The sequence below is a fragment of the Oncorhynchus nerka genome, linkage group LG2 (genome assembly GCF_034236695.1).
Source record: "Oncorhynchus nerka isolate Pitt River linkage group LG2, Oner_Uvic_2.0, whole genome shotgun sequence".
NCBI lineage: Eukaryota > Metazoa > Chordata > Actinopteri > Salmoniformes > Salmonidae > Oncorhynchus > Oncorhynchus nerka.
The window spans coordinates 40721376-40747065 of NC_088397.1; the positions used below are offsets into that span (position 1 = coordinate 40721376).

Consider the following 25690-nt stretch of genomic DNA (forward strand, 5'->3'; position numbering starts at 1 on the left):
TGAATTAACTTGAAGACTAAATTCAAGTCTTAAGATGAACATTAAATTGTAGGCACAGCATCAAAGTGATGAAGATAAGAGCTCACTAGAGCAGGTAGCACTGGTACAGGAATATGATACCAAGACTTACTGTTTTGAAACATGTATTTTTCCAACCAATATCTTCATTTTGTAAAGCAATAAGTAGCAGCACCCATCCACAACAATCCACAACAAACCTCCATGTTATGTCCCTCTAAGTGTGATGTATAAGGCTAAAACTATTATTAAGCTAATACAACCTGTAAGTAATTTATATGCTATCCAGTGTAGACAATAAGTGTGTAAAGTATGTATGTATGTATGTATGTATGTATGTATGTATGTATGTATGTATGTATGTATGTATGTATGTATGTATGTATGTATGTATGTATGTATGTATGTATGTATGTATGTAAGCATGCATTTGTCAGTTCAAACACACACACACACACACACACACGTGTGTGAGTGAGTGTATAAGTGTATGCATGTGTTTGAACTGACAAATGCTACATCATTAGGGTTGCCCAATAGGACAAGAGGACAAAATTAAACAGAGTTGGTGATAGGTTGAAAAACAGTTTCACTCATAGTCTGACTAGAAAACTCATTTACCACATTGTACCAAGTTTACAATCAAACAAGAAAACATTTGGATTGAACCTTTACTAGCCTGAACATATTATATAGAAGAGACATGAAAAGAAAGACGCCATATTATTAAAGAATATTGGAAAAACTACTTAAGGATTTAAAACATTTGTAAAAAAGTGCATTGTACTGTACGATTGTATTTTGTACATTTCACACATGAAAAAATGTATAGATCAAATCAATCTACTTATCTTAAATGGAATGTTTTTGTATTTTTTATTTCTTTGTGCCAAAATATTTTCTTTTTATATGTAAAACAAACCTTTGGGGAAAAATCTGTTTTCAAAAATAACTGATATTATTTAGTACCATGTCAACTGAAAGATACACATGGCATTAAATAATCTCCATTTTAAAACTGAAGTCATTTTCCAATCAAAAACTGATGGAAGGTTTTAGTTTGAGGAATAACCTTTATCAATTAAAGACAATAGCTTCCAGGCTTCTGTTCCTTATACCATTACTTTCAAAATCAATTTAAAGTAGCTATATGAAAAATTAAGAAAAGAAAAGAATATTGACATTGCATGGTTGTCATTCACCTACTTTAGTACTTCGGTGTACCATTTTGGATTTCCAAATGGAATGGAACATGGTTTATTGTAAAATTCACCAACTGTGATATAATAAAAAAATAAATGTTATGATTGAATGAAAAACATTGGTATTGTAGGAAATGTTTGAAGAATGCTCAAAATATTAACCATGTAACTACTTACAACTGCAACCCGATTTCAAATTTAACTTGTGGTTGTCTCATATACTGTATCTCAGCCATAGAGGTATGATATCGCCTATCCAACAGTTTAATTCATGGGTCTGATGCAGTGGTGTGTGACTTTGAGTTTGTTGTAATGAGATGTTTCAATATGGTTAATTGGTGGAGAATGTCAAAAACACAAAAATGTGCTATCATCAGAATCCCTATCCCTTTTGTTTTACTCATATCTGTCATGCACATTTAAATTCATTACCATCAACTGTGATGCAAGTAGAGGCCTTAAAAACACAAGAATCATACCAGATGACTTAACAATCCTAAAATGTAATTCAAGGGGGAAAAAAAGTGTGAAAATGTGAACTGTTTTTTTTTCTTCGATGTCTCAACTTATTTTGAATTCAATTTTGTCCAATGCTTATTTTGTCACAGCTTCATTTGCCCCATGTGTCTCTGTTGCTTTGCGGGTTTGGGTATTTAAAAGAGGAAAGCACTGTTTTATGTTCATAAAATACATGGGTGTGTTTCAACTAGACCCAGAGCATATCATTTTCTTGTGCAGAGGTGTGGGATGAAATGGGGAACACATCCTTTCTGATGCTGTTAAGCATGTGGATCCTTGGTTTATTCACAATAATTTATAACATGAATATTTGAAATTCTTTCAAACTAATTGTTGAGTAATGCATAATTTGGTGAATTATTATTCTATTCCAACTGTCAATAAAATAGTTTACTCCTATTTGTAACAACATGTTGTGAACATTGCTGTGTGTATCTTTGACAGACAACATGAAATCAACAGATTATGGTAAGCAATACAATCTATACCGATACATCAATGTTAATTATTTATGAACGGATTATGTAAACAATGCAACCTAGCCTAAAGTCATATTTTCTGCATTTTCAGACTCTTGGCCTGAGGAATAAAGTTACCTACAGCATTTGTAGACTGCATAGGGCACTCCATGGCGGTCATAGGCAGAGCACAGCCTGGTTGTTGGTTGTCCTTTGCAGTGTGCACATTACTCTGTGTCATGGTTTTTAAAAAATGAATTCTATGTGGCTGCACGTCTTCCCAGGACAGTCTTGTATTTCAGCCCCTCTTCAGGTGTCTCAACTCTTCTTTCAACAAAAAATATCCTTTTGTCAGCAAGACACATAAATTATTTCAGGCTACAAGAGTGTAAACCCAAAGACAATTGCTGAATGTCATTACACTTTTTGAGCTGTTACATACAGTAAATCAAATGCTGCGAGTGCACAGTGCAGTTTGGATACTGGAATTACTTTGAAGTGGATGAACATACATAGGGAACTTACTTTTTTAATTGATTTGTTTGAATTGTTTGAATAGACCTCCGAAGGTCACGGAATAATTTGGCCTCTAGTCCTTTTTCGTGTGAATGTCAACACAACAGACTTCTGCTTGTGTCTGGGAGCCTTCCTGGCTCTCAGTCTCTTTTAAGATCCGCTTCAACTTCCTGTGATTTGATTAGTGTGTAGTACAGTAAGGTCACACTCATCCACACACCCAACTATACACACCTCATATAGAGTACCAGTCAAATGTTTGGACACAAGGGTTTTTCTTTATTTGTTCTATTTTATACATTGTCGAATAATGGTGAAGGAATCAAAACTATGATATAACACATATGAAATCATGTAGTAACCAAAAAAGTGTTAAACAAAACAAAATATATTTCATATTTTAGATCTTCAAAGTAGCTTCCTCTTTATGACAGCTTTGCACACTCTTGGCATTCTCTCAACCAGCTTCACCTAGAATGCTTTTCAAACAGCCTTGAAGGAGTTCCCACACATACTGAGCAATTGTTGGCTGCTTTTCCTTCACTCTGCAGTCCAACTCATCCCAAACCATCTAAATTGGGTTGAGATCAGGTGATTGTGGAGGCCAGGTCATATGATACAGCACTCCATCACTCTTCTTCTTGGTCAAATGGCCCTTACACAGCCTGGAGGTGTGCTGGGTCATTGTCCTGTTGAAAAACAAATGACAGTCCCACTAAGCGCAAACCAGATGGGATGGTGTATCGTTGCAGAATGCCGTGGTAGCCATGTTGGTTAAGTGTGCCTGGAATTCTAAATAAATCACAGACAGTGTCACCAGCAAAGCACCCCCACACCATCACACCTCCTCCTCTATGCTGCACGGTGGGAAACAAACATAAGGAGATAATCCGTTGACCTACTCTGCATTTAACAAAGACATGGCGGTTGGAACCCAAAACCTCAAATTTGGACTCATCAGACCAAACGACAGATTTCCACTGGTCTAATATCCATTGCTCGTGTTTCTTGGCCTAAGAAGGTCCCTTCTTTTTGGTGTACTTTAGTAGTGGTTTCTTTGCAGCAATTTGACCATGAAGGCCTGATTCATACAGTCTCCTCTGCACAGTTGATGTTGAGATGTGTCTGTTGCTTGAACTCTGTGAAGCATTTATTTGGGCTGCAATTTCTGAGGCTGGGAACTCTAATGAACTTATCCTCTGCAGCAGAGGTAAATCTGGGTCTTCTGTTCTTGTGGCAGTCCTCATGAGAGCCAGCTTCATCATAGTGCTTGATGATTTTTGTGACTGCAATGGACGAAATATTAGTTCTTGAAATTTTCTGGATTGACTGACCTTCATGCCTTAAAGTAATGATGGACTGTCATTTGTCTTTGCTTATTTTAGCTGTTCTTGCCATAATATGGACTTGGTATTTTACCAAATAGGGCTATCTTCTCTATCCCACCCACTTGTCACAACAAAACTGATTGGCTCAAACACATTAGGCAAAGACATTTCACAAGGCACACCTGTTAATTGAAATGCATTCCAGGTGACCTCATGAAGCTGGTTGAGAAAATACCAAGAGTGTGCAAAGCTGTCATCAAGGCAAATGGTGGCTATTTGAACAATCTAAGATATAAAATATATTTTGATTTGTTTAACACTTTTTTGGTTACTACTTGATTCCATATGTGTTATTTCATAGTTTTGATGTCTTCACTATTATTCTACAATGTAGAAAATAGTAAAAATATAGATCAACCCTTGGAATGAGTAGGCGTGTCCAAACTTTCGACTGGTACTGTAGGTACATAGAGACATGCACCCACGCACACACACACAATTCTTAGATAAGGGGCTTTTGGCTCACAACCAAAGACCTGTCACCTAAAAGTCACAGATGATCAAAGAGAGGGAAACCAACATTTTCCCACAAAAAAACGTATTTCAAATAACACAAAAATATTTTCATTATAAATACAGCTGTTTGGGGGAAATATAATACAGTCAAGAACAAACAAATAAATAACCTGTATCACTGTATACAAATCTGGAAATGTACACATTGACTTTCTGTAAGAAGACTTGCTTTAATTTTGAAATAAATGTTCACGTTAAGCAACTATCCCTGTTAATATAAAGATGTGAGCTGTTTCTTGTATATCATATTTCAATCATGGAATGAAAAAACTACACTGAATGCTGATAGCTTATTGTACGTTCCAGTAACATGATCTTATAATGTTTTAAATGTTTAGCATATCATGTTCAGCATACTCAAGATTGCCTCCCATATCTAATAGAGCATCATTAGGCTCTATTCAAAACCAGATTCTAGCATAAATGGTAATCGAAACTCAGGAACTGCAACCACTGTTAGTTTGTGGAACACCACAAGTGTCCTTTACTTATGTCCAATACAGATGTCGGATCTTAATTTGATCACAATGTTGCAGGAGCACTTTCATGCAATTGCAGGACATTTTTGACTTGTAGTGTATTTAAGGTTTAAAAAGGCTTCTGAAGTTTGTAAGTTCCACTTTGAAATTTCAGACTTGACTTTCCCTTGATCTTTCTACTCATGTTCAATGGCTATCATTGTTTGCATGATGAAGAGCTGTATCCATTTGCCAATGGCTTGCATAGTTAACATTTTGCAAAGGATTATTTGTGTCCAAACAAATGTACATGTACAAACAAATGTACATGTGAAAATCAATGTGAAACCACGGAAAACCATGTCTGACTCATGTAAACAAAATATCCACGTGACATTTTTCAGATGTGACTTGTTCAAGCGTGTGTTCTAGTGGTGTCAGCTGATTGTTCACCTGCACCCACCCGCATTTGCTAATAAACCTCCGCAACCACCCAACGATATGTGATGAAGTGAAAATCTGACCGCACCTGACTCTAACCAGGAAATATTGAAAATGCGCTGTAGGCTACAGTCAGAGACGGCAGAACAATTTTTTGACTATTTGTTAGTCAACTTGTCTGTAACTAGATACATGCAGCATCTCTCCTGTTATAATATGTTGCCTTAGAAGACAAAATTAACCTTTGCTGACCAGAACAGGCAAGGGTAAAAACCGGGAAGACTAGAAAAAGAGAATGGAGACCAATGAAACGGGGGAAAGTTTATGGGATTCTACCAGTAGGGGTAGGTCCTGAGTGGATAACCATACCCTCTTCCCGACAGTGGGGAGCAAGAGTCCGGTGGCAATCTGCTTGTGGACGATACCTGGAGGTTGTCTTGAGAAGAGCCGTCGGATCTCTTTTCCAGGTACGCCGACTGCGACGGACGAACATCTAGGGTGAAGATGGGTTGACCTCCACTTCTTGCACTGGGAAGAGTGGGGGCTGATATCCCTTGGAGCATTCGAAGGGGGATAGTCCAGTACCCGAGCAGGGGAGAGTGTTCCTGGCACCATGCACCATGAGCTGGGCCGTCTCTTTGGCGGAAGGTAATTTAGGAAGAGGGATGAAATGGGTGGCCTTGGAGAACCTGTCAACCACTGTCAGGATGGTGGTGTTGCCATCTGACGCAGGAAGCCCAGTGACAAAATCCAGGGAAATATGGAACCAGAGGAGATGAGGAACAGGAAATGGCTGAAGGTGACCAGACGGAGCCTACTGCAGAGTCTTGCTTTGAGCACACACCATGCATGCAGTGACGAAGGCCAAGACATCAGGAGCCATGGTGGGCCACCAGAAGCGCTGTCGAAGGAAAGCCAGGGTATGACGAGAACCAGGATGACAGGTAAGCCTGGAGGAATGAGCCCATTTCAGGACTTGAATCAGGAACGAACATCCGGTTAGCCGGACCTTCCCCAGGGTCCAGCTGGGAACGTTGTGCTTTGCGAACCAGAGCCTCAATACCCCAGACAAGCGCAGCCGCCAAACATGAGGCAGGGAGGATGGTCTCTGATTCCAAGGGTGTGGTAGCGGAACTGTACAGGTGGAAAAGGGTGTCCGGCTTCACGTTTTTGGACCCTGGGTGGTAGGAGAAGGTGAAATTAAACCTCTGTGAATAACAGAGCCCACCGGGCCTGCCTAGAGTTAAGGCGCTTGGTTGTGTGGAGATATTCCAAATTAGATGTCTCGCCCCTTCCAGCCAGTGCCTCCACTCCTCCAGGGCCATATTTACTGCTAGGTGTTCCCGGTTGCCAACGTCATAGTTCCTCTCCGCCGAGTTGAGACGATGGGACATGAAGGCACAGGGATGAAGCTTTTGGTCCTGGACGGATCGCTGAGAAAGAACGGCCCCTACTCCCACGTCAAAAACGTCAAACTCCACCACAAACTGACGGGTCGGATCCGGATGGAAGGGGATGGTGGCAGTGGTGAATCGTTGCTTCAAATCCACAAAAGCCTTGTTTGCTGCAGGGGACCATGTGAACAGTACTGTGGGAGAGGTGAGTGCAGAGAGGGGAGCAGCCAGGTTGCTGTAGCCCCGAATGAAACAACGGTAAAAATGAGAAAACCCCAGAAACCGCTGTAGCTGCACCCTGTACGTGGGTTGGAACCAATCCACCACTCTCTCACTTTTTACGGACCAATCTGAACATTCCCTTCAGAGATGATTTTGGGGCGGCAGATGGCCTAGTGGTTAGAGCGTTGGATTAGTAACCGGAAGTTTGCAAGATCGAATCCCCAAGCTGACAAATTAAACATCTGTTGTTCCGCCCCTGAACAAGGCAGTTAACCCACTGTTCCTAGGCCGTCATTGAAAATAAGAATTTGTTCTTTACTGATTTTCCTAGTTAAATAAAGTTTTTTTTATTTTTTATTATGTATCCCGGAAAAGTGATTGTGGAGCGGTGGAACTTGCTCTTCTCCACTTTAAAACTTCTTAGGGATAGCCCCCTTTTTTACATTTTTGTCAAAAATGACATACCAAAATCTAACGGCCTGTAGCTCAGGACTGAAGCAAGGATATGAATATTGTTGGTACCATTTGAAAGGAAGAACATTGATGTTTGTGGAAATGTGAATATGGGAGAATATAACACAATATATCTGGTAGAAGAAAATACAAATAACAAAACAACCTAAATACGAACGTGATTTGACTGGTTGAAACAATGTTTAGGGTTAGATTTCCACAGACTCCTTTCTTTGCAAATTGAACAGGTGGAAATACAAAATTGATCGTGCATGCTATATGGACCTTTTTAGGATATGAAAATGATTTATTAATCTAACAAAACAACGCTTCATGTTTTCTCTGGGACCCTTCAGATGATAAATCAGAGCAAGATTTTAGAATGTAAGTACACATTTCACCTATCGTGGTGAAAAAAAAGTGTTTTGTTGTTAGGAGCTCTCCTCAAACAATAGCATAGCATTTTTTCCCCGAAGTAATAGCTACTGGAAATTGGACAATGCAGTTATATTAACAAACATGTAAGCTTTCAGCCGATATAAGACATTTATATGTACCGACATTTGTTGTTTCTCTAAAATCTGCAATGGTGACAAAAGGCTCTGCATGATTTACAACTGTCGCGTTGATGGGGCGCCTATCCCTGAGAAGTTTTTAACAAACAACTGGTTCTTCAGAAGACACTGAAGAACTTGTCGCACATGGAGAACGTGTTCCTGGGCAAAACGGGAGAAAACCAGGATGTCATCCACCAGGATCTAGCTCTTCCCAGTTGCATAGGTTCTGGTGTATCCGATTCACCCGTCGTCGATGATTCTCGACGGAGCTCGGGTGGCTTCGGATCCTCTTGGAAAAACCATCCTCGGGGACTTCTGGGTTCCCTCGAAGGTGAGCGAGCCACTGCGGATGAACGAGTGTGCCAGAGACCAGAAGTCCTCTCACTCATGCGTTCCCTTAGTCGTCCATCAATTCTAATGGTGAGGACGATGAGAGAGTCAAGATCCACTGGTAGTTCCCGAGCAGCTAGCTCATCTTTTACCATCTCAGATAATGCGTGAAGAAAAGTATCGAAAAGAGACTCTGGATTCCAGGCACTCTTGGCGGCCAATGTGTGAAAATCAGCCGCGTAGTCTGCCACACTATGGGAGTTTTGACGTAATTCCAGAAGTTTACTGGTCGCCTCTCTCCCAGCTACTGGAGAACTCCACATGTCTCCCAATAGTGGCTCCCTTCAGGGAGACAGCGTGGCGGAGCTGGTCCAAGTCTGCTGGGTCTGTCATGGCCAGTTCGTACAATAAGGACGCAAGGCGAGACCCAGATGCAGACACAGGAGGCAGATGGTTAGAGTCTTTGTTGTTTATTTAATCCAAAAGTAGGTAAGAGAATGGTCGTGGACAGGCAAATGGTCAAAAACAGATTCTGAGTCCAAGAAGTGGCAGACAGGCTAGATGTCATGGCAGGCAGAAGGGTCAGGCAGGCGGGTACGGAGTCCAGAAAAAACAGGCAAGGGTCAAAACCGGGAAGACTAGAAAAAGAGAATGGAGAACAGGAGTATGGGAAAAACACGCTGGTTGACTTGAAAACATACAAGACAAACTGGCACAGAGAGACAGGAAACACAGGGATAAATACACAGGGAAAAATAAGCGACAGCTGGAGGAGGTGGAGACAATCACAAGAACAGGTGAAACAGATCAGGGCGTGACAAGAATCATGTAATACATCGATAGAATGAAGGCTACAATCTAGAAAATGCAATAAAATGGAAGTATGTTCTTGGCCATTGCACGCTCGTAAGGAAATAGAAAGCTGTGAAAATTACCAAATAAGATTTGGTCATTTCACACTGATAAGATTTCAGTTCTGCTTGGAGGCACATTTTATGTAGCACCTCTATAGAAGGTCACTAACTACACATTCAAATTCTTTCAAGATCCTGAAATAAATCATTTTCTCCACTCCTCTTCCCGAATCAAAATGTACACTTGCATTTTTCCTATTTCACACGTGTGAATTGGACATTCATTTTTTTGCGTATCCTACTCCCCATGAGAGTGGGGTCAGAGCTAGGGATCAGCCATTATTGATGGCGACCCTGGAGCAATTGGGATGAATTGCCTTGCTCATGGGCACATCGGCAGATTTTTCACCTAGTCTACTCTGGGATATGAATCTGTGACCTTTCGGTTACAGGCCCAATGCTTCTAACCGCTAGCAAAGGTTATAGACCTACAGTCAGTGTCCAGATTTCAGTTTCCATTTAACCCACCTGAACAGTAGGCTACAGTTCCCATGATGTGCCATAGGCCTTTTATAACTACCTGTCTTGTGACTGTCAAATTTGTATAGCGCCTCACAATCATCAGACATACAGTAACATACAGTAAACACTGCTTTCATCCTCTTTTACCACTTCACCAATTTTTTTACCACTTCTTTATTTTCAACTCTCCATTTTCGCAAACGTTTCTCTTATTTAATCAGTGGATCAACATTAACTCTTTCTGCCCGTTACCATAAGCATTTGGCAAATGGAGGGTAGGCTATTTGGAGCACGAACAGTTAGGTCCTAAAAGCTTAGGCTTACACACTAATGAAAAAACTCAGTGTAGCCTAAAGATATAAATTTCACAAGAGTTATACATTTATGGATTTTTTAATGTATTGTTTTCTCTTTGTATAACTGCATCAACTGCGGGTTTTGAGTCAACCCACATATCACTATTGTGTCCACAAACCACATGTTTTTTTTCTCACTTTATTTTGTCACGTAATTGAAGAAAAATGGCCTGCAGCATGTTTAGAATATCCTACTGAGGTTGAACTCATGACCAGTGGCTATCATGGTTAGAATGCTTAAGACATCTACTCCTGGACTGTTGCTGGTCAGAATATGAAAGGCACTTGTGGGTCTAGGTAAATTGTGAGGATAGAGGTGTTGGTCAAAGTCTAGATCATCTGCAGGTTCAGTCTTCTTTCACATCTCTCAGAGTAATGACTACATGGTCATCCTGGCCTTTCCACAGCATCTCTCCCTCAAAGTCAAGCATTTTGTGTTTGCGGCAGCGCAAAACTATTCCCACCACTTTGTCCGAGATTTTGACATAGCGGTCAAACAGCCTGCCGAAAGTTATGTAGGATTTTCCGTTCTTGTCCTTGAGGCCCATGTCCTTGACGATCCAGCACAACTCCTCCATTTCTTTGTACACATGTTTCTGGGCTCGGTCGCCACGCATGGCTGTCTTGGATCCCTCTTTGGGGCGTCCGTAGCCTTCATCACCCTTCTGCAACCGCTGGGCCATGGCATGCTCATAGTCAAACTCCTCACTGAAGGGGTTGAGCTTCTGACCTTCTAAGTGCTGCTGGGACCACTTCTGCCACCTGCTCTTGATGTCACCCATGGTGGTGACTCTAATCTGCAGAATAAGAAGGAATGTCAGATTAGCTCAGATTATAAAGTGGGTTGATTTGCATTGGCAATCTCTTCATTGGATTGTCACAGAAAGTAAAATTACAATAACACAAAGAAAAGTTACGCGACTAACACTACTAAATTCACGACAAACACTACAAGTTTTGCAATGTATTAATGACACAGGACCCATATTAACCTTTAACTGCAGGTTTTAACAAAACTGTTTGAGATAGAAACACCGGATTTTCTTCAGTTTTTTGTTTATAATCTTGATTAATTATGAAATGATAAAAAATATGAATAACATTCCACCCACGAGGCCAAAGAGGGAGCATTTGGTCAATGACTGCAGAAAAGGGCTACGCCTAATCCTTGACCAAAAAACATGCTCAATGGAGAATCTCCAGTACTTTTTAGTCCAGGAAACTGGCTCATATTTATGTTGATTAGTAGCCCCACTTCTCTCTTAAATGTTAAGTCCCCTATTTAGGGGACTTTGAATGGTTCTGAACCGGTTCCTACTGACATTTTGGGGTACAAAGCGCTATGTGAATGTCGCAGGGTCCAGTGCCTTATAGTGTCAGAAAGCCCCATCTGCTTTCCGCTACCACTGTGTCAGCTGAGCTGAAGTGAAGTGTCAGGTTTCACACGTGATATTTGCATAGGGAGTGACGTGTCACATTTTCTGGCCTATCCAGACAAAGATTTCACCTGCCCCTGAGCAACGTAGCTCAGCCTGGGTGTTAAGGGGCATGTTAAAAGGGAAAGTCGATCGAATCCAGCTCTCAACATGAAAAAGTACGGAATAATTTTGTAGAATTGAAATACGACCACCTTCTCCTGGTCACAGGGGGATGAAATCATCTTCTATGTAAAACAGAATTTATAAGTCAGCAGACATTTGAGGACACTTAGAAAATGTAGAAAATGCTCTGTCATCAGTTATACGAAATGGGGCCAAATTTGTATTTTCACTACATATGATAATTATTATTTAACAGTTATAAGAAAGGTGAAATGTTAAAATAAGTTGTTAATAACTTGATTGTTAGTATAGTATATTTAGAAAGCATATACATTGAAAAGCCCTCTTACCCTACATACAGTTGAAGTTGGAAGTGTACATACACCCTAGCCAAATACATTTAAACACAGTTTTTCACAATTCCTGACATTTAATCATGGTAAAAAAAATCCTTGTTTTAGGTCAGTTAGGATCACCACTTTATTTTAAGAATTTGAAATGTCAGAATAATAGAAGAGAGAATGATATTTCAGCTTTTATTTCTTTCATCACATTCCCAGTGGGTCAGAAGTTTACATACACTCAATTAGTATTTGGTAGCATTGCCTTTAAATTGTTTAACTTGGGTCAAACGTTTCGGGTATACTTCCACAAGCTTCCCACAATAAGGTGGGTGAATTTAACTTCCTGACTGATGTCTAGAGATGTTGCTTCAATATATCCACATCATTTTCTTTCCTCATTATGCCATCTTTTTTGGAAGTGCACCAGTCCCTCCTACAGCAAATCACTCCCACAACATGATGCTGCCACCCCCGTATTTCACGGTTGGGATGGTGTTCTTCGGCTTGCAAGCCTCCCCCTTTTGCCTCCAAACATAACGATGGTCATTATGGCCTAACAGTTCAATTTTTGTTTCATCAGACGAGAGGACATTTCGCCAAAAATTACAATATTTTTCCCAATGTGCAATTGCAAACTGTAATCTGGCTTTTTTATGGAGGATTTGGAGCAATGGCTCCGTCCTTGCTGAACAGCCTTTCAGGTTGTGTCAATATAGGATTCATTTTACTGTGGATATAGATACTTTTGTACCTGTTTCCTCCAGCATCTTCACAAGGTCCTTTGCTGTTGTTCTGGGATTGATTTGCACATTTCGCACCAAAGTACGTTCATCTCTAGGAGATGGAACACGTCTCCTTCCTTAGCGGTATGACGGCTGTGTGGTCCCATGGTGTTTATACTTGTGTACTATTGTTTGTACAGATGATTGTGGTACCTTCAGGTGTTTGGAAATTGCTCCCAAGGATGAACCAAACTTGTGGAGGTCTAAAAAAAAAAATCTGAGATCGTGGCTGATTTTTTAAGATTTTCCCATGATGTCAAGCAAAGAGGTACTGAGTTTGAAGGTAGACCTTGAATTACATCCACAGGTACACCTCCAATTGACTCAAATTATGTCAATTAGCCTATCAGAAGCTTCTAAAGCCATGACATAATTTTCAGGAAATTTCCAAGCTGTTTAAAGGCACAGTCAACTTAGTGAATGTAAACTTCTGACACACTGGAATTGTGATACAGTGAATTAGAAGTGAAATAATATGTCTGTAAACAATTACTTGTGTCATGTACAAAGTAGATGTCCTAACCAACTTGCCAAAACTATAGTTTGCCGCATTTCTAGTTATTGTTTATGACCATCTCATTAAAAAATATACATTTTATTTAGGTGGAAATCTACATTTTGCCACACCATTAAAATATAACACAGTGTAAGGGATCCTTGCTTTGGCATTTCCAAAGAGGTCCCTGGCAGGCGAATCTTCCACAACAGAGTCATTTAAACCATGGAGAATGCACATTGTGAAACCTGAGGCCCAAGCCTGACACGTCCAGAGCCACATTAGTAATGTGACGAACACCATTATAAATCTTGCGCCTGACCAAGGATATCAGGACCTCGTAATTATCCCTGAAGGTCAGGGGGAAGGCATGTGTGACTATATTTATTTGTTTACTGTATATTCCAGAATAGGTGTTGGAGTTTTAGAATACATTTTCATGCCTTTTTAAGGACTTATATCCCTCCAAGTTATGCAACTCTTTGCTAGGGTGAACGGAGGGCTCATTGGTCTTGTTCAGTTGCTAAAATTCTACAGATTGAAGATACAATACCTATAAATCTGTGTATTTTCTTGAAGGCCAGACAATATGAACCAAAGTCCATTCCCCAATATCACAATAACAAAGGCAAAGATATTTTAAGTTCAACTCAGCCTCTGTGAATGTTTGCTCCTGTTTATTATCTCCTGAACATCACCAGGTAGAGTGGCTGCAGCTGCAATATAACAGTATGTTTAGGCATGAAAATAGGGCAAACATTGTGGAATTAAGAGGGTAGTTTTGGGGGAAAATCCCCCTGTGATTTGGGAACTCCTCTCCCATACATTTTTACCCAAGTCCAACCATGATCTACAAAACTTACACATGATATTCCAATATCTGAAAAACACAGTCAGTGGTTTTGTTGAATTGATACTAGTGATGGTGCAAAAATAGCAATACTAATTATTTAATTTACTTTAGAGTTGTACCTTTCTTCAGCCAACCACATTTCCTGTTAACTTTGCCAATATGAAATCAACATTTTTATTCTGATGTTAAATCATATCCCCCATGCAAGATTGTTGAGAAACAAAGGAGGGTTTACCTTTGAAGTGTGTCTACTGTATTGCATTGATTTGTGTATTTAGTATTTTTATGAATGGCCGCACAAAATGAAGGTCCAACAAAAGAATGGTACTGTACCTTGGGCCTATTGATCTTCAGCTGGTTCAGGTCGCTCTGGTCGCTGTTGTCGCTGAGTCTGGCCTCCTCCCCCAACCCGCTGTCCTCTGTGTCCAGGCTGCTGCTACGGGAGTTCATCTTCTGCTCCTGACTACCCAGATGTACCTGAGCTCTCACACCCAGACGTCTCCGGGTGGGTGACTCGTTGCCCAGGAAGGGCTTGTTGGCATCCTCAGGTGCCATCTGGATCTTGTCCTTGATTGAGCATACCAGGTCAGTGCTGTACTCACTGTACTTTGGCATGTGGCTCTTGGTCACCTCACCCGTTCGGATCAGACTGCCGCTGTCGGTGTCTGCCTCGACCACACGTGTCTTGACTAGGATTTTTGTCTCGTTCTGCTTCTCCCTTTCTTCGTCCTCAATGATGGAGGTGGGCATCCACCCAGAGGGTATGGTCACTTGTTTGACCAAGTTCTCGTCGGCCCAGCCCTGCCAGCTCTTGGCAAGACTGTGGACCATAGCGGCACATTTGATCTTCCTCACAGCCCTAACAAAGGGTCTATCCTCCTGGCTGGTACTCATCATGGCTCCTGCTTGACCGTGCTTACAAGATATTGTGTTGATGTTGTAGGGAAAGTCAGTGAGTGAGTGAGTGAGTGAGTTGAAATAATCCTTCGCTGCCTTTGCTCCGCTTTAAATAAACTGTCGTGGAGAGCAGTCACAGGCCGAACGTGTGACATTTTTTTCTACGTACATGGATGCCTACCACGACCCCAAAACATTGGTGGAATTTCCCCTCAAGAGAGCCAGGCAACAGATGGTTACTCTCTGCAGTGAATGACAGTCTACAAGGGTTCTGCCCTCGTACGCATATACACAAAAATACATGATGAAACAAACCTCTAACAATCACTACGTTTGAGCGTCTGATCTACAAAGTAATTGCTCACACAAACATAAGAATACATCATTCTTGTTTTTTTTGCTAGATTTATAAATGCTGTATTTCTATTTTGAAGGCAAATTCCTGCTTAACCCACATTGATAGAGGATATGTGTTACGTAGCTAATAATTGTCTTGGATAATGAGCATCTGCTAAAATTGTGATATCAATACTTTTGGGTCATGCTATAATTTATTTTCATGCAATGTTGCATATAGCTTGACAGTTCGCTGTGTTGTTCTATTTTGGAGCGAGCCTGCTGGAGTGTGTATGAGAGGTTACTGCTGATTGATGCATGGGTCTGGCCAGAGAACTTGAGCTGAGTTATTTTGGGGAGACGCACACAGGCCTAAAAGGACGCCCGCTTTGTCTGGCCATCAAACATATTGTAGCAACCAAAAATCTAATTATATTTGTACAATATCCTTTGTGTGTTTGTTGTTTATAAAAAGTCCACTTGTGTCAGAAACAAAGATTGTAGGAAAACAAGCCTTAAAAAAATCTAATGAAATCAACAGTGTATCAATTCTGATGAGGTCTGCTTGAAAAATACATCTTTGATAGAAACTTGAAAATTTGCTCACTCAATCAGTGTGCCTATGATGATACATTTTGCACTAACATGAACGCTGACATGAAGGTGCAACACTCATATGAAAAGTATAACAGGCTTCAAAGGATTTCTAATATTTCTAAACTCACAGCCATAAATTTATATTTCAATCATCTGGGTCGTATCAATGGAAGATGTCCATTGAGCAATAAAGATGATTTGGTTTTAACACCTTTATCAAACTGCCATTTGTATGTATTTCTCACAACACATTCCACACATGTCCTTTCATTTAAATCTGTTTAATATGTAATTCTTGAGTCATTGCCGTACACTTCAAGGGAGCCAGAATTGAGATCTTGTTACTTGTTTGTTCCTTGCATGGTTGTAAAAATATCCTCCACAGAAGGCGGCCAAGCTTCAACGTGGACACAGGGAAAAAACCTGGCAGTGTATGACTGCGAGAGAACAGATTGGGCCTCCATGGAGGAATTTTTCTCTCTCACCACAAACCATGGAGATGACATCAACATGATTACAATGATAAAAGTGGTGTCTTATCTCTAAGCATTCTACTAAGCAAACATATGGAATTGTTTTATTAAGATGGTCATACCAAGGATCATTTACCAATTTGATTTTTAATTTTAGGACACCTGTAGGTATCAAAATTATTATGTTTTATTATTATTTGATGAAACATTTCATTTGGCCTTACTGCTTTTAGCTCATAGAAACGCATTGAATTACATATTCATACATGGCAAAACACATAGTCAAATAATACATCAAAAGGAAGTATCTTTTGAAGTGTCTGTCCTATAGCCGAGATATAAGAAAACTCTTATAGAAATTATTGAAATCACACGCCCGCCTATTAACCCCTTTTTTTGGCACTACTTCCATACTACAATTAATACCGGGTTACCCCTAGACGAGTCTTGTGAGGCTTGTGGGAGTCGTAGAGCAAAACGTGTTCGTGAGAGTCTTAGCTTTCAATGGTGGGGTCATATAAGTTGGTAACCCAAACCGTTCGGATGCGTCAGACGTTTTTGTGGTCTGACAAACACCGCTGCGGCTCTGGCCCCTTCCATCGCTGATGAGAAAGACCAAACCTCTGCCTATTTGTATTTTTATTTTATTTAACATTTATATAAGCAGGGAGTCATGCTGAGAACATGGTCTCTTTCACAGATGAGACCTGCATGAATCCATCAATATGCAACAATTACACTAGATATATCTATATATATCAATTATATAATACCCGAAAAGGAAATGTGGTGGATTGAGACGTGGGTGGAATGTGGTGGAAAAATCTTATCCTTAGCTAAAACAGACATATTTTGATGGAGCTTTTTTTATTGTGCAATTTAGATTGACTAAGGTTTTTTAAAATAAGCATCGCTCGTCTTCCTCACTGAGCCGTTATTCAGACATAAGGCATGTGGTGAAGATTTTTTTTAAATCCGCCAGTCTATATTATTTTCCTTTTGATTCATATTATTTCATAATCTTCCACACAAGTGCCTTGTATGTATTCTGTATGCACTGCAAAACAGAAATACACTGATTGGTGTTCACAATACACCCAGCATTGCCTGCTCATTTTGGTTTATCTGTGAATGGATGAAGAGTGACTCACAGTGGTGGTGTATGTTGTACTTAAACAGATTTTAACATCAGAGTTAATAAGATATGCTGGCTCCTCTTACTCTCTGACTGACACATATTTCCTTTGAAGTGTGTATTAAGTCGAAACAGCCTTCTGTTGTCCTCTTATCATATCTCAAGCAATGATGTATACAAATTGGCACTCCCCAGTAGGAGCAGTCCACCATAGTAATGAATGGAATTCTATAGTATTCCAATTAAATATTTGAGGGACAAAATTACATGCATTTAAGTATATTTTACCGTAAGGATATTTATAAATGGATATTTAACTCACATTATATGATTGAAAAGTTGCATTATTTAAGGTATCTGTAACAGAATAAATGTGGCAAAAACGAACATAGACATTATTAATTAATGGATTTTTATAGCTTCCCAAATATATTTTTTACAACGGTGGTGGAGTGCCAAGACGGAGTCACGATGGCTTCAACACAGTGCCCCCTATCAGTCATCTAGTATGCATATAAAAAATGGTTTCAATGAGTTTTGAAGAAAACTAAGTATGGGAAATATGGGCTTGAATAGTTCATGACAAGGAGTCCTTATTGGCTGTGTGTACACTAACAGTCCCCAAGTCCAGAACAGACTATGGGATACACACAGTACTACATAGAGCTGACTACATGGAACTCTATTCCACATCAGGTAACTGATGCAAGCAGTAGAATTAGATTTTTTTTAAACAGATAAAAATGCACCTTAAGGAACAGCAGGGACTGTGTAGCAACACAAACATAGACACAGACACATGCATTCACACACATGATAACATACTTACTATACACACACGTACACATGGATTTTGTGTTGTAGATATGTGGTAGTAGAGTAGGGGCCTGAGGACACACACTTGGTGTGTTGTGAAAAAGTTTATGAATGTATTTTAATGTTTTTAAAATTGTATAACTGCCTTAATTTTGACGGACTCCAGGAAGAATAGTTTCTGCCTTGGCAAAAACAATTACAACAACACAAAGGTGACATTTTTCTGGATAGTTATCAATTGTTTTCAAAAAGTAGCATTTATCCAATCCAATGTATGCTATTATTCATTATTAACTGGGTGGTTTGATCCCCTAAATGTTGATCAGATGACAGCCGTGGTATATAAGACCGTGTATCACAGGTATGACAAAACATTTATTTTTACTGCTCTAATTGCGTTGGTAACCAGTTTATAATAGCAAATAGATATCTCGAGTGTTTGTGGTATATGGCCAATATACCATAGCTAGGGGCTGTATCCAGGCACTCTGCATTGTGTCATGCGAGGGACAGCTTAGCTATTGAAAATATTGTCCATATACCACACCTCCTCGGGCCTTATTGCTTAATTATACTACAGTTTTTGTCAATCGCTTTGGTGCTATTTCCAAGTATGTGTGGAATTTTCTAAACTTTTAATACAAAGCTCCAAACTGGTAACACTTGTAACGCAGCAAGTCCTACATTAAAAACATTTTATTGTGCATTCATTTTATTTGGAGACATCTTTCACCACACAACTATTAATCCAAAACGTATTTTTACTGTGAAATACCATGAGAACATTGATTTAATCACCAAAACACAACATAATGATATCTTCTCAATTTAGTTGTTTTAACAACCAGTTAATCCCAGTGGTGAACCGTGGCTATTGAACCTAGGCCTTTAGTGTGAATCCCCCCCCCCCCACTTTATGCACCTGACAATATACAGCATTTAGCTCTAATGCAGGAGAGGCAGTGCTTTTTAATGACATCATGAATTAAAAATGCCTGAGCCGTGCATAGGGCTGCCACTCGCACAGAGACATAACAGTAGTGGCAGAGAATAATGCGACAAGCAACAACAACCACACGGTGCACCCAATTTATGGTAGCCCACACCCTTACTATCACACTATCACCAATAGTGAAATCAATCAGTGACACTTAAAAGGATGTGGCATCTAGGCTTGTGGTACTGAAAGGACAGCGACCGTAATATCTGCATACTCTATGTAGGAGAGCACACTTTATATAAAGCATAGGCCTACCCTGAACCAAAATATAAAATGCAACATGCAGCAATTTAAAAGATTTTACTGAGTTACAGTTATATAAGGAAATTAGTCTTTTGAAATAAATTAATTAGGCCCTAATCAATGGGTTTGACATGACTGGGATTACATATATGCATCTGTTGGTCACAGATACCTTAAAAAAGGTAGGGACGTGGATCAGAAAACCGGTCAGTATCTGGTGTGACCACCATTTGCCTTATGCAGTGCGACACATCTCCTTCTCATAGAGTTGATCAGGTGGTTGATTGTGGCCTGTGGAATATCGTCCCACTCTTCTTCAATGGTTGTGCAGAGCTGCTGGATATTAGCGGGAACTGGAACACGCTGTCGTACATGCCAATCCAGAGCATCCCAAACATGCTCAGACTCCAGGAATTGTGTACAGATCCTTGCGACATAGGGCTGTGCATTATCATGCTGAAACATTATCATGCTGAAACATGGTGGTGGATGAATGGCACGATAATTGGCCTCAGGATCTCGTCTCGGTATCTCTGTGCATTTATCGATAAAAATGCAATTGTGTTTGTTTTCCGTAACTTATGGTTGCCCATACCCTAATACAGCTATTATTTTATCAATCCTTAGTCCTGATAAATGAAAGACAAAATTCACAGTAATTAATGCAAAAAATACATGTATTTTTCTGATATACAGTTGAAACTGAAAGTTTACATACACTTAGGTTGCAGTCAGTAAAACTCATGTTTCAACCACTCCACAAATGTCTTGTTAACAAACTTTTGGCAAGTCGGTTAGGACATCAACATTGTGCATGACACAAGTAATTTTTCCAACAATTGTTTACAGACAGATTATTTAACTTATAATTCACTGTATCACAATTCCAGTGGGTCAGACGTTTACATACACAAAGTTGACTGTGCCTTTAAACAGCTTGGAAAAATCCAGAAAATTTTGTCATGGCTTTAGAAGCTTCTGATAGACTAATTGACATCATTTGAGTCAATTGGAGGTGTACATGTGGATGTATTTCAAGGCCTACCTACTACTCAGTGCCTCTTTGCTTGACATCATGGGAAAATCAAAAGAAATCAGCCTCTCAGAAAAAAGTCTGGTTCATCCTTGGGAGCAATTTCCAAAAGCCTGACGGTACCACGTTCATCTGTTCAAACAATAGTGCGCAAGTATAAACACCATGGGACCACGCAGCGGTCATGCCGGCCAGGAAGGAGACGCGTTCTGTCTCCTAGAGATGAACGTACTTTGGTGCGAAAAGTGCAAATCAATCCCAGAACAACAGCAATGGACCTTGTGAAGATGCTGGAGGAAACAGGTACAAAAGTACCTATATCTACAGTAAAACGAGTCCTATATCGACACAACCTTAAAGGCCGCTCAGCAAGGAAGAAACCACTGCTCCAAAACCTCCATAAAAAAAGCTAGACTACGGTTTTCAATTGCACATTGTGAAAAAGATTGTAATGTCCTCTCGTCTAACAAAACAAAATTAGAACTGTTTGGCCATAATGACCATCTTTATGTTAGGAGGAAAAAGGGGGATGCTTGCAAGCCAAAGTACACCATCCCAACCGTGAAGCAAGGGGGGTGGCAGCATCATGTTGTGGGGGTGCTTTGCTGAATGAGGGACTGGTGCACGTCACAAAATAGATGTCATCATGAGGCAGGAACATTATGTGGATATATTGAAGCAACATCTCAAGACATCAGTCAGGAAGTTAACCTCTCTGGGATATGTGGGACGCCCTGCAGGCGCGACACAAAACGCAGAAATAAAAATATAATTCATGCCTTACCTTCTTTTGTTGGCACTCCAATATGTCCCATAAACATCACAAATGGTCCTTTTGTTCGATTAATTCCGTCGATATATATCCAAAATATCTATTTATTTGGCGCGTTTGATCAAGAAAAACACCGGTTCCAACTTGCGCAACATGACTAAAAAATATCTCAAAAGTTACCTGTAAACTTTGCCAAAACATTTCAAACTACTTTTGCAATACAACTTTAGGTCTTTTTTAACGTAAAAAATCTATAAAATTGAAGACGGGAAGATCTGTGTTCAATACAGGAGGAAAACAACTGTAGCTAGCTTTCTGGTCACGTTCCTCGTTCAAGATGGCCGTACTTCTTCATTACACAAAGGAATAACCTCAACCAATTTCTGAAGACTGTTGACATCCAGTGGAAGCGATAGGAACTGCAAGAAGGTCCCTTAGAAATCTGGAATCCCAATGAAACCTCATTGAAAAGAGAGTGACAACCCCGAAAAAAATCTGAATGGTTTGTCCTCGGGGTTTCGCCTGGTAAATAGGTTCTGTTATACTCACAGACATGATTCAAACAGTTTTAGACACTTCGGAGTGTTTTCTATCCAAATCTACTAATAATATGCAGATCTTATCTTCTGGGGATGAGTAGCAGGCAGTTGAATTTGGGCATACATTTCATCCGGACGTGAAAATACTGCCCCCTATCACCAAGAAATTAAAGCTTGGTTGCAAATGGGTCTGTCAAATGGACAATGACCTCAAGCACACATCCAAAGTTGTGGCAAAATGGCTTAAGGACAACAAAGTCAAGGTATTGGAGTGGCCATCACAAAGCCCTGACCTCAAGCTTATAGAAAATGTGTGGCAGAACTGAAAAGGCGTGTGCGAGCAAGGAGGTCTACAAACCTGTCTCAGTTACACCACCTCTGTCAGGAGGAATGGGCCAAAATTAACTTATTGTGGGAGGCTACCCGAAAAGGTTGACCCAGGTTAAACAATTTAAAGGTAATGCTACCAAATACTAACTATGTAAACGTCTGACCCACTGGGGAATGTTATAGCTGAAATAAATTATTCTTTCTACTATTATTCTGACATTTCACATGCTTAACTTTGTATGGCTGCAGGGGCAGTATTGAGTAGCTTGGATAAAAAGGTGCCCATTTCATACGGCCTGCTCCTCAGTCATCGTTGCTAATATTTGCATATTATTATTAGTATTGGATAGAAAACACTCAGAAATTTCTAAAACTGGTTGAATGATGTCTGTGAGTATAACAGAACTCATATTGGCAGGCAAAATCCTGAGTTGAAATCAAAACAGGAAGTCAGAAATCTGAGCTTGTATGTATTCACCAGAGTCCTCAATGAAATCCCCTTGAGATATGAAGGATGTTGCACTGCCTAGGGGTTCCACTAGATGTCAACCATCAATAGAAATTATAATGAGGCTTCTATGTTGTTGTGGGAGTGAATGAGAGCAGAATATATCAGCTGTCCATCAAGCAGCCATTTTGTGATCCCACTGTTTTCTCATGGCAGTCACTTGTGTTCCATTGCTCACGAAGACAAGAAGGAGTATCCAGAGCATTTACTCAATAGTTTGTTGAAGCACCTTCGGCAGTGATCACAGCCTTGAGTCTTCTTGGGTATGACAGTACAAGTTTGGCATACCTGTATTTGTGGAGTTTCTCCCGTTCTTCTCTGGAGCTCCTCTCAAGCTGTTTTCAGGTCTCTCAAGAGATGTTTGATCAGGTTCAAGTTCTGGGCTTTGGCTGGGTCACTCAAGGACATTCAGAGACTGGTCCCGAAGCCACTCCTGCGTTGTCTTGGCTGTGTGCTTAGGGTCGTTGTCCTGTTGGAAGGTGAACCTTCGCCCCAGTCTGAGGTCCTGAGGCTGTGAAGCAAGTTTTCATCAAGGATCTCTCTGTACTTTGCTCCGTTCATCTTTCCCTCAATCCTGACTAGTCTCCCAGTACCTGCCGCTGAAAAACATACCCACAACATGATGCTGCTACCATCATGCTTCACTGTAGGGATTGTGCCAGGTTTCCTCCAGACGTGACAGTTGGCATTAAGTCCAAAGATTTCAATATTGTTTTCATCAGACCAGAGAATCTTGAGTCTTTAGGTGCCTTTTGGCAAATGTCAAGCAGGCTGTCATGTGCATTTAACTGAGGAGGCCTGATTAATAGTGGAGTGCTGCAGAGATGGTTGACCTTTTGGAAGATTCTCCCATCTCCACAGAGGAACTCTGGAGCTCATTCAGAGTGATCATTGGGTTCTTGGTCACCCCCCTTCTCCCCCGATTGTTCAGTTTGGCCAGGTGGCCATCTCTATGAAGACTCTTTGGTGGTTCTAGACTGCTTCCATGTATGAAAGATGGAGGCCACTGTGTTCTTGGGTACATTCAATGCTGCAGCAACTTTTCCATACCCTTCCCCAGATCTGTGCTTCGACAGAATCCTGTCTCTGAGCTCTACGGACAAGTCCTTCGACCTCATGGCTTGGTTTTTGATCTGACATGCACTGTCAACTGTGGGAACTTATATAGACAGATGTGTGCCTTTCCAAATCATGTCAATTCTATTGGATTTACCACAGGTGGACTCCAATCAAGTTGTTGAAACATTTCACGGGTGGTCAGTGGAAACAGGATGCACCTGAGCTCAATTTCGAGTATCCTAGCAAAGGGTCTGAATGTAAATAAGGTAAATAAGGTATTTCTATACGTATTTTTTGACTTTTTCAAAAATGTCTAAACCTGTTTTTGCTTTGTCATTGCGGGTATTGTGTGTGATTGATAAGGAAAAATAAGGCTGTTGTCACGCCCTGGTCTTAGTATTTTGTGTTTATATATTTATTTGGTCAGGCCAGGGTGTGACATGGGTTTATTTTGTTGTGTTCGTATTGGGGTTTTAGTAGGCATTGGGATTGCGGCTGAGTAGGAGTGTCTAGCATAGGCTATGGCTGCCTGAGGCGGTTCTCAATCAGAGTCAGGTGATTCTCGTTGTCTCTGATTGGGAACCATATTTAGGTAGCCTGGGTTTCACTGTGTGTTTTATGGGTGATTGTTCCTGTCTCTGTGGTTGTGTTCACAAGATAGGCTGTATAGGTTTTCTCGTTACCTTTTTTTGTTTTGTATATTTAGTTATTTCATGTATCGTTAATTTTTCATTAAAGAACATGAGTAACCAACACGCCGCATTTTGGTCCGACTCTCCTTCAACAGACGAGCGACGTTACAGCTGTAACGTAACAAAATGTGGAAAAATTCAACGGGTCTGAATACTGCACTGTAGTGCACTGTAGTGCATTGTGAAAAATGTGTTTTTAGATGAAACACAGATTGCAGCATTCTGTATCAGAAAGTAGGATGGTCCCTATTTGAAGTCTTGTAGATCGATGCATTGCACTTTTTTTTATAAAGACCTCCTGCGCAAACTTCCACTGTACCTTACATACATAAGGGCAGATTTCGGCAGTAGCTGTATGGTTAGTGAGAAAGTCCATATTGCAAATGTACGGTCCCTTACTAGACGTCAGAAATCGTTTGTAAAATTCGCGGACGGCGTCGGGCCGAGCGGCAGGGCCGGACCTACCAGGAAGTCATCAAATGAACTCAAAAATAATAAGATTTTGGTCATTTTTCCGCTGTCCCGGAAATTCCCACAAGAGGGCATAAGCAATCATATTGCTATTGGACAAAACATCACGATTCACGACGGGGCCTTATCTCGAAAACTGAAAATATTTAGAAGCCGAAACTCGGTGAGCGTAGGGGCGGCATAATGGGCAGTTGGCCCCGAACAAGATGGCGTCTAGGCCTCAACGGTTTTTGAGTTATGGCCATTTATCTGGGATTAAAGGTCCAAAATGAAAATAGAGAAATTATTTTTCCACTTCCACTACATTTGCAATGACTTCAATTCATTTTGACCATTACGAAAATGGCGACATTTAGAAAAGTCTCAGAGACACAAGACTAGGTGCATTGAAACCGGCTCGGCCCATAGAGACGGACCCCAACGTTTCGGTCCGATAGCTCATTCAAGGACCCCATAGCAAGGCATTGAAAAAAGTGGATTTTCAGCACCAATTAGGGTTTTACTCGGGCGCCGAAGGACCTATCGAGCCGAAACTCGGGATTCGGGGTCGCCTCACATAGGCCTTCACA

The 25690-nt window shown here is 40.5% G+C and overlaps 1 protein-coding gene across 1 annotated transcript; it reads right to left on the reverse strand.

The window, feature by feature from the left end:
- Nucleotides 1-412: 412 nt before the first annotated feature.
- abraa (actin binding Rho activating protein a) lies at nt 413-15216 on the reverse strand. Its single transcript, XM_029669750.2, has 2 exons — nt 14554-15216; nt 413-11001 (listed from the first exon to the last, which is right to left on the reverse strand). The coding sequence occupies exons 1-2, from the start codon at nt 15115-15117 to the stop codon at nt 10552-10554; spliced, it is 1014 nt and encodes a 337-aa protein (XP_029525610.1). The 5' UTR covers nt 15118-15216; the 3' UTR covers nt 413-10551.
- Nucleotides 15217-25690: the final 10474 nt, after the last annotated feature.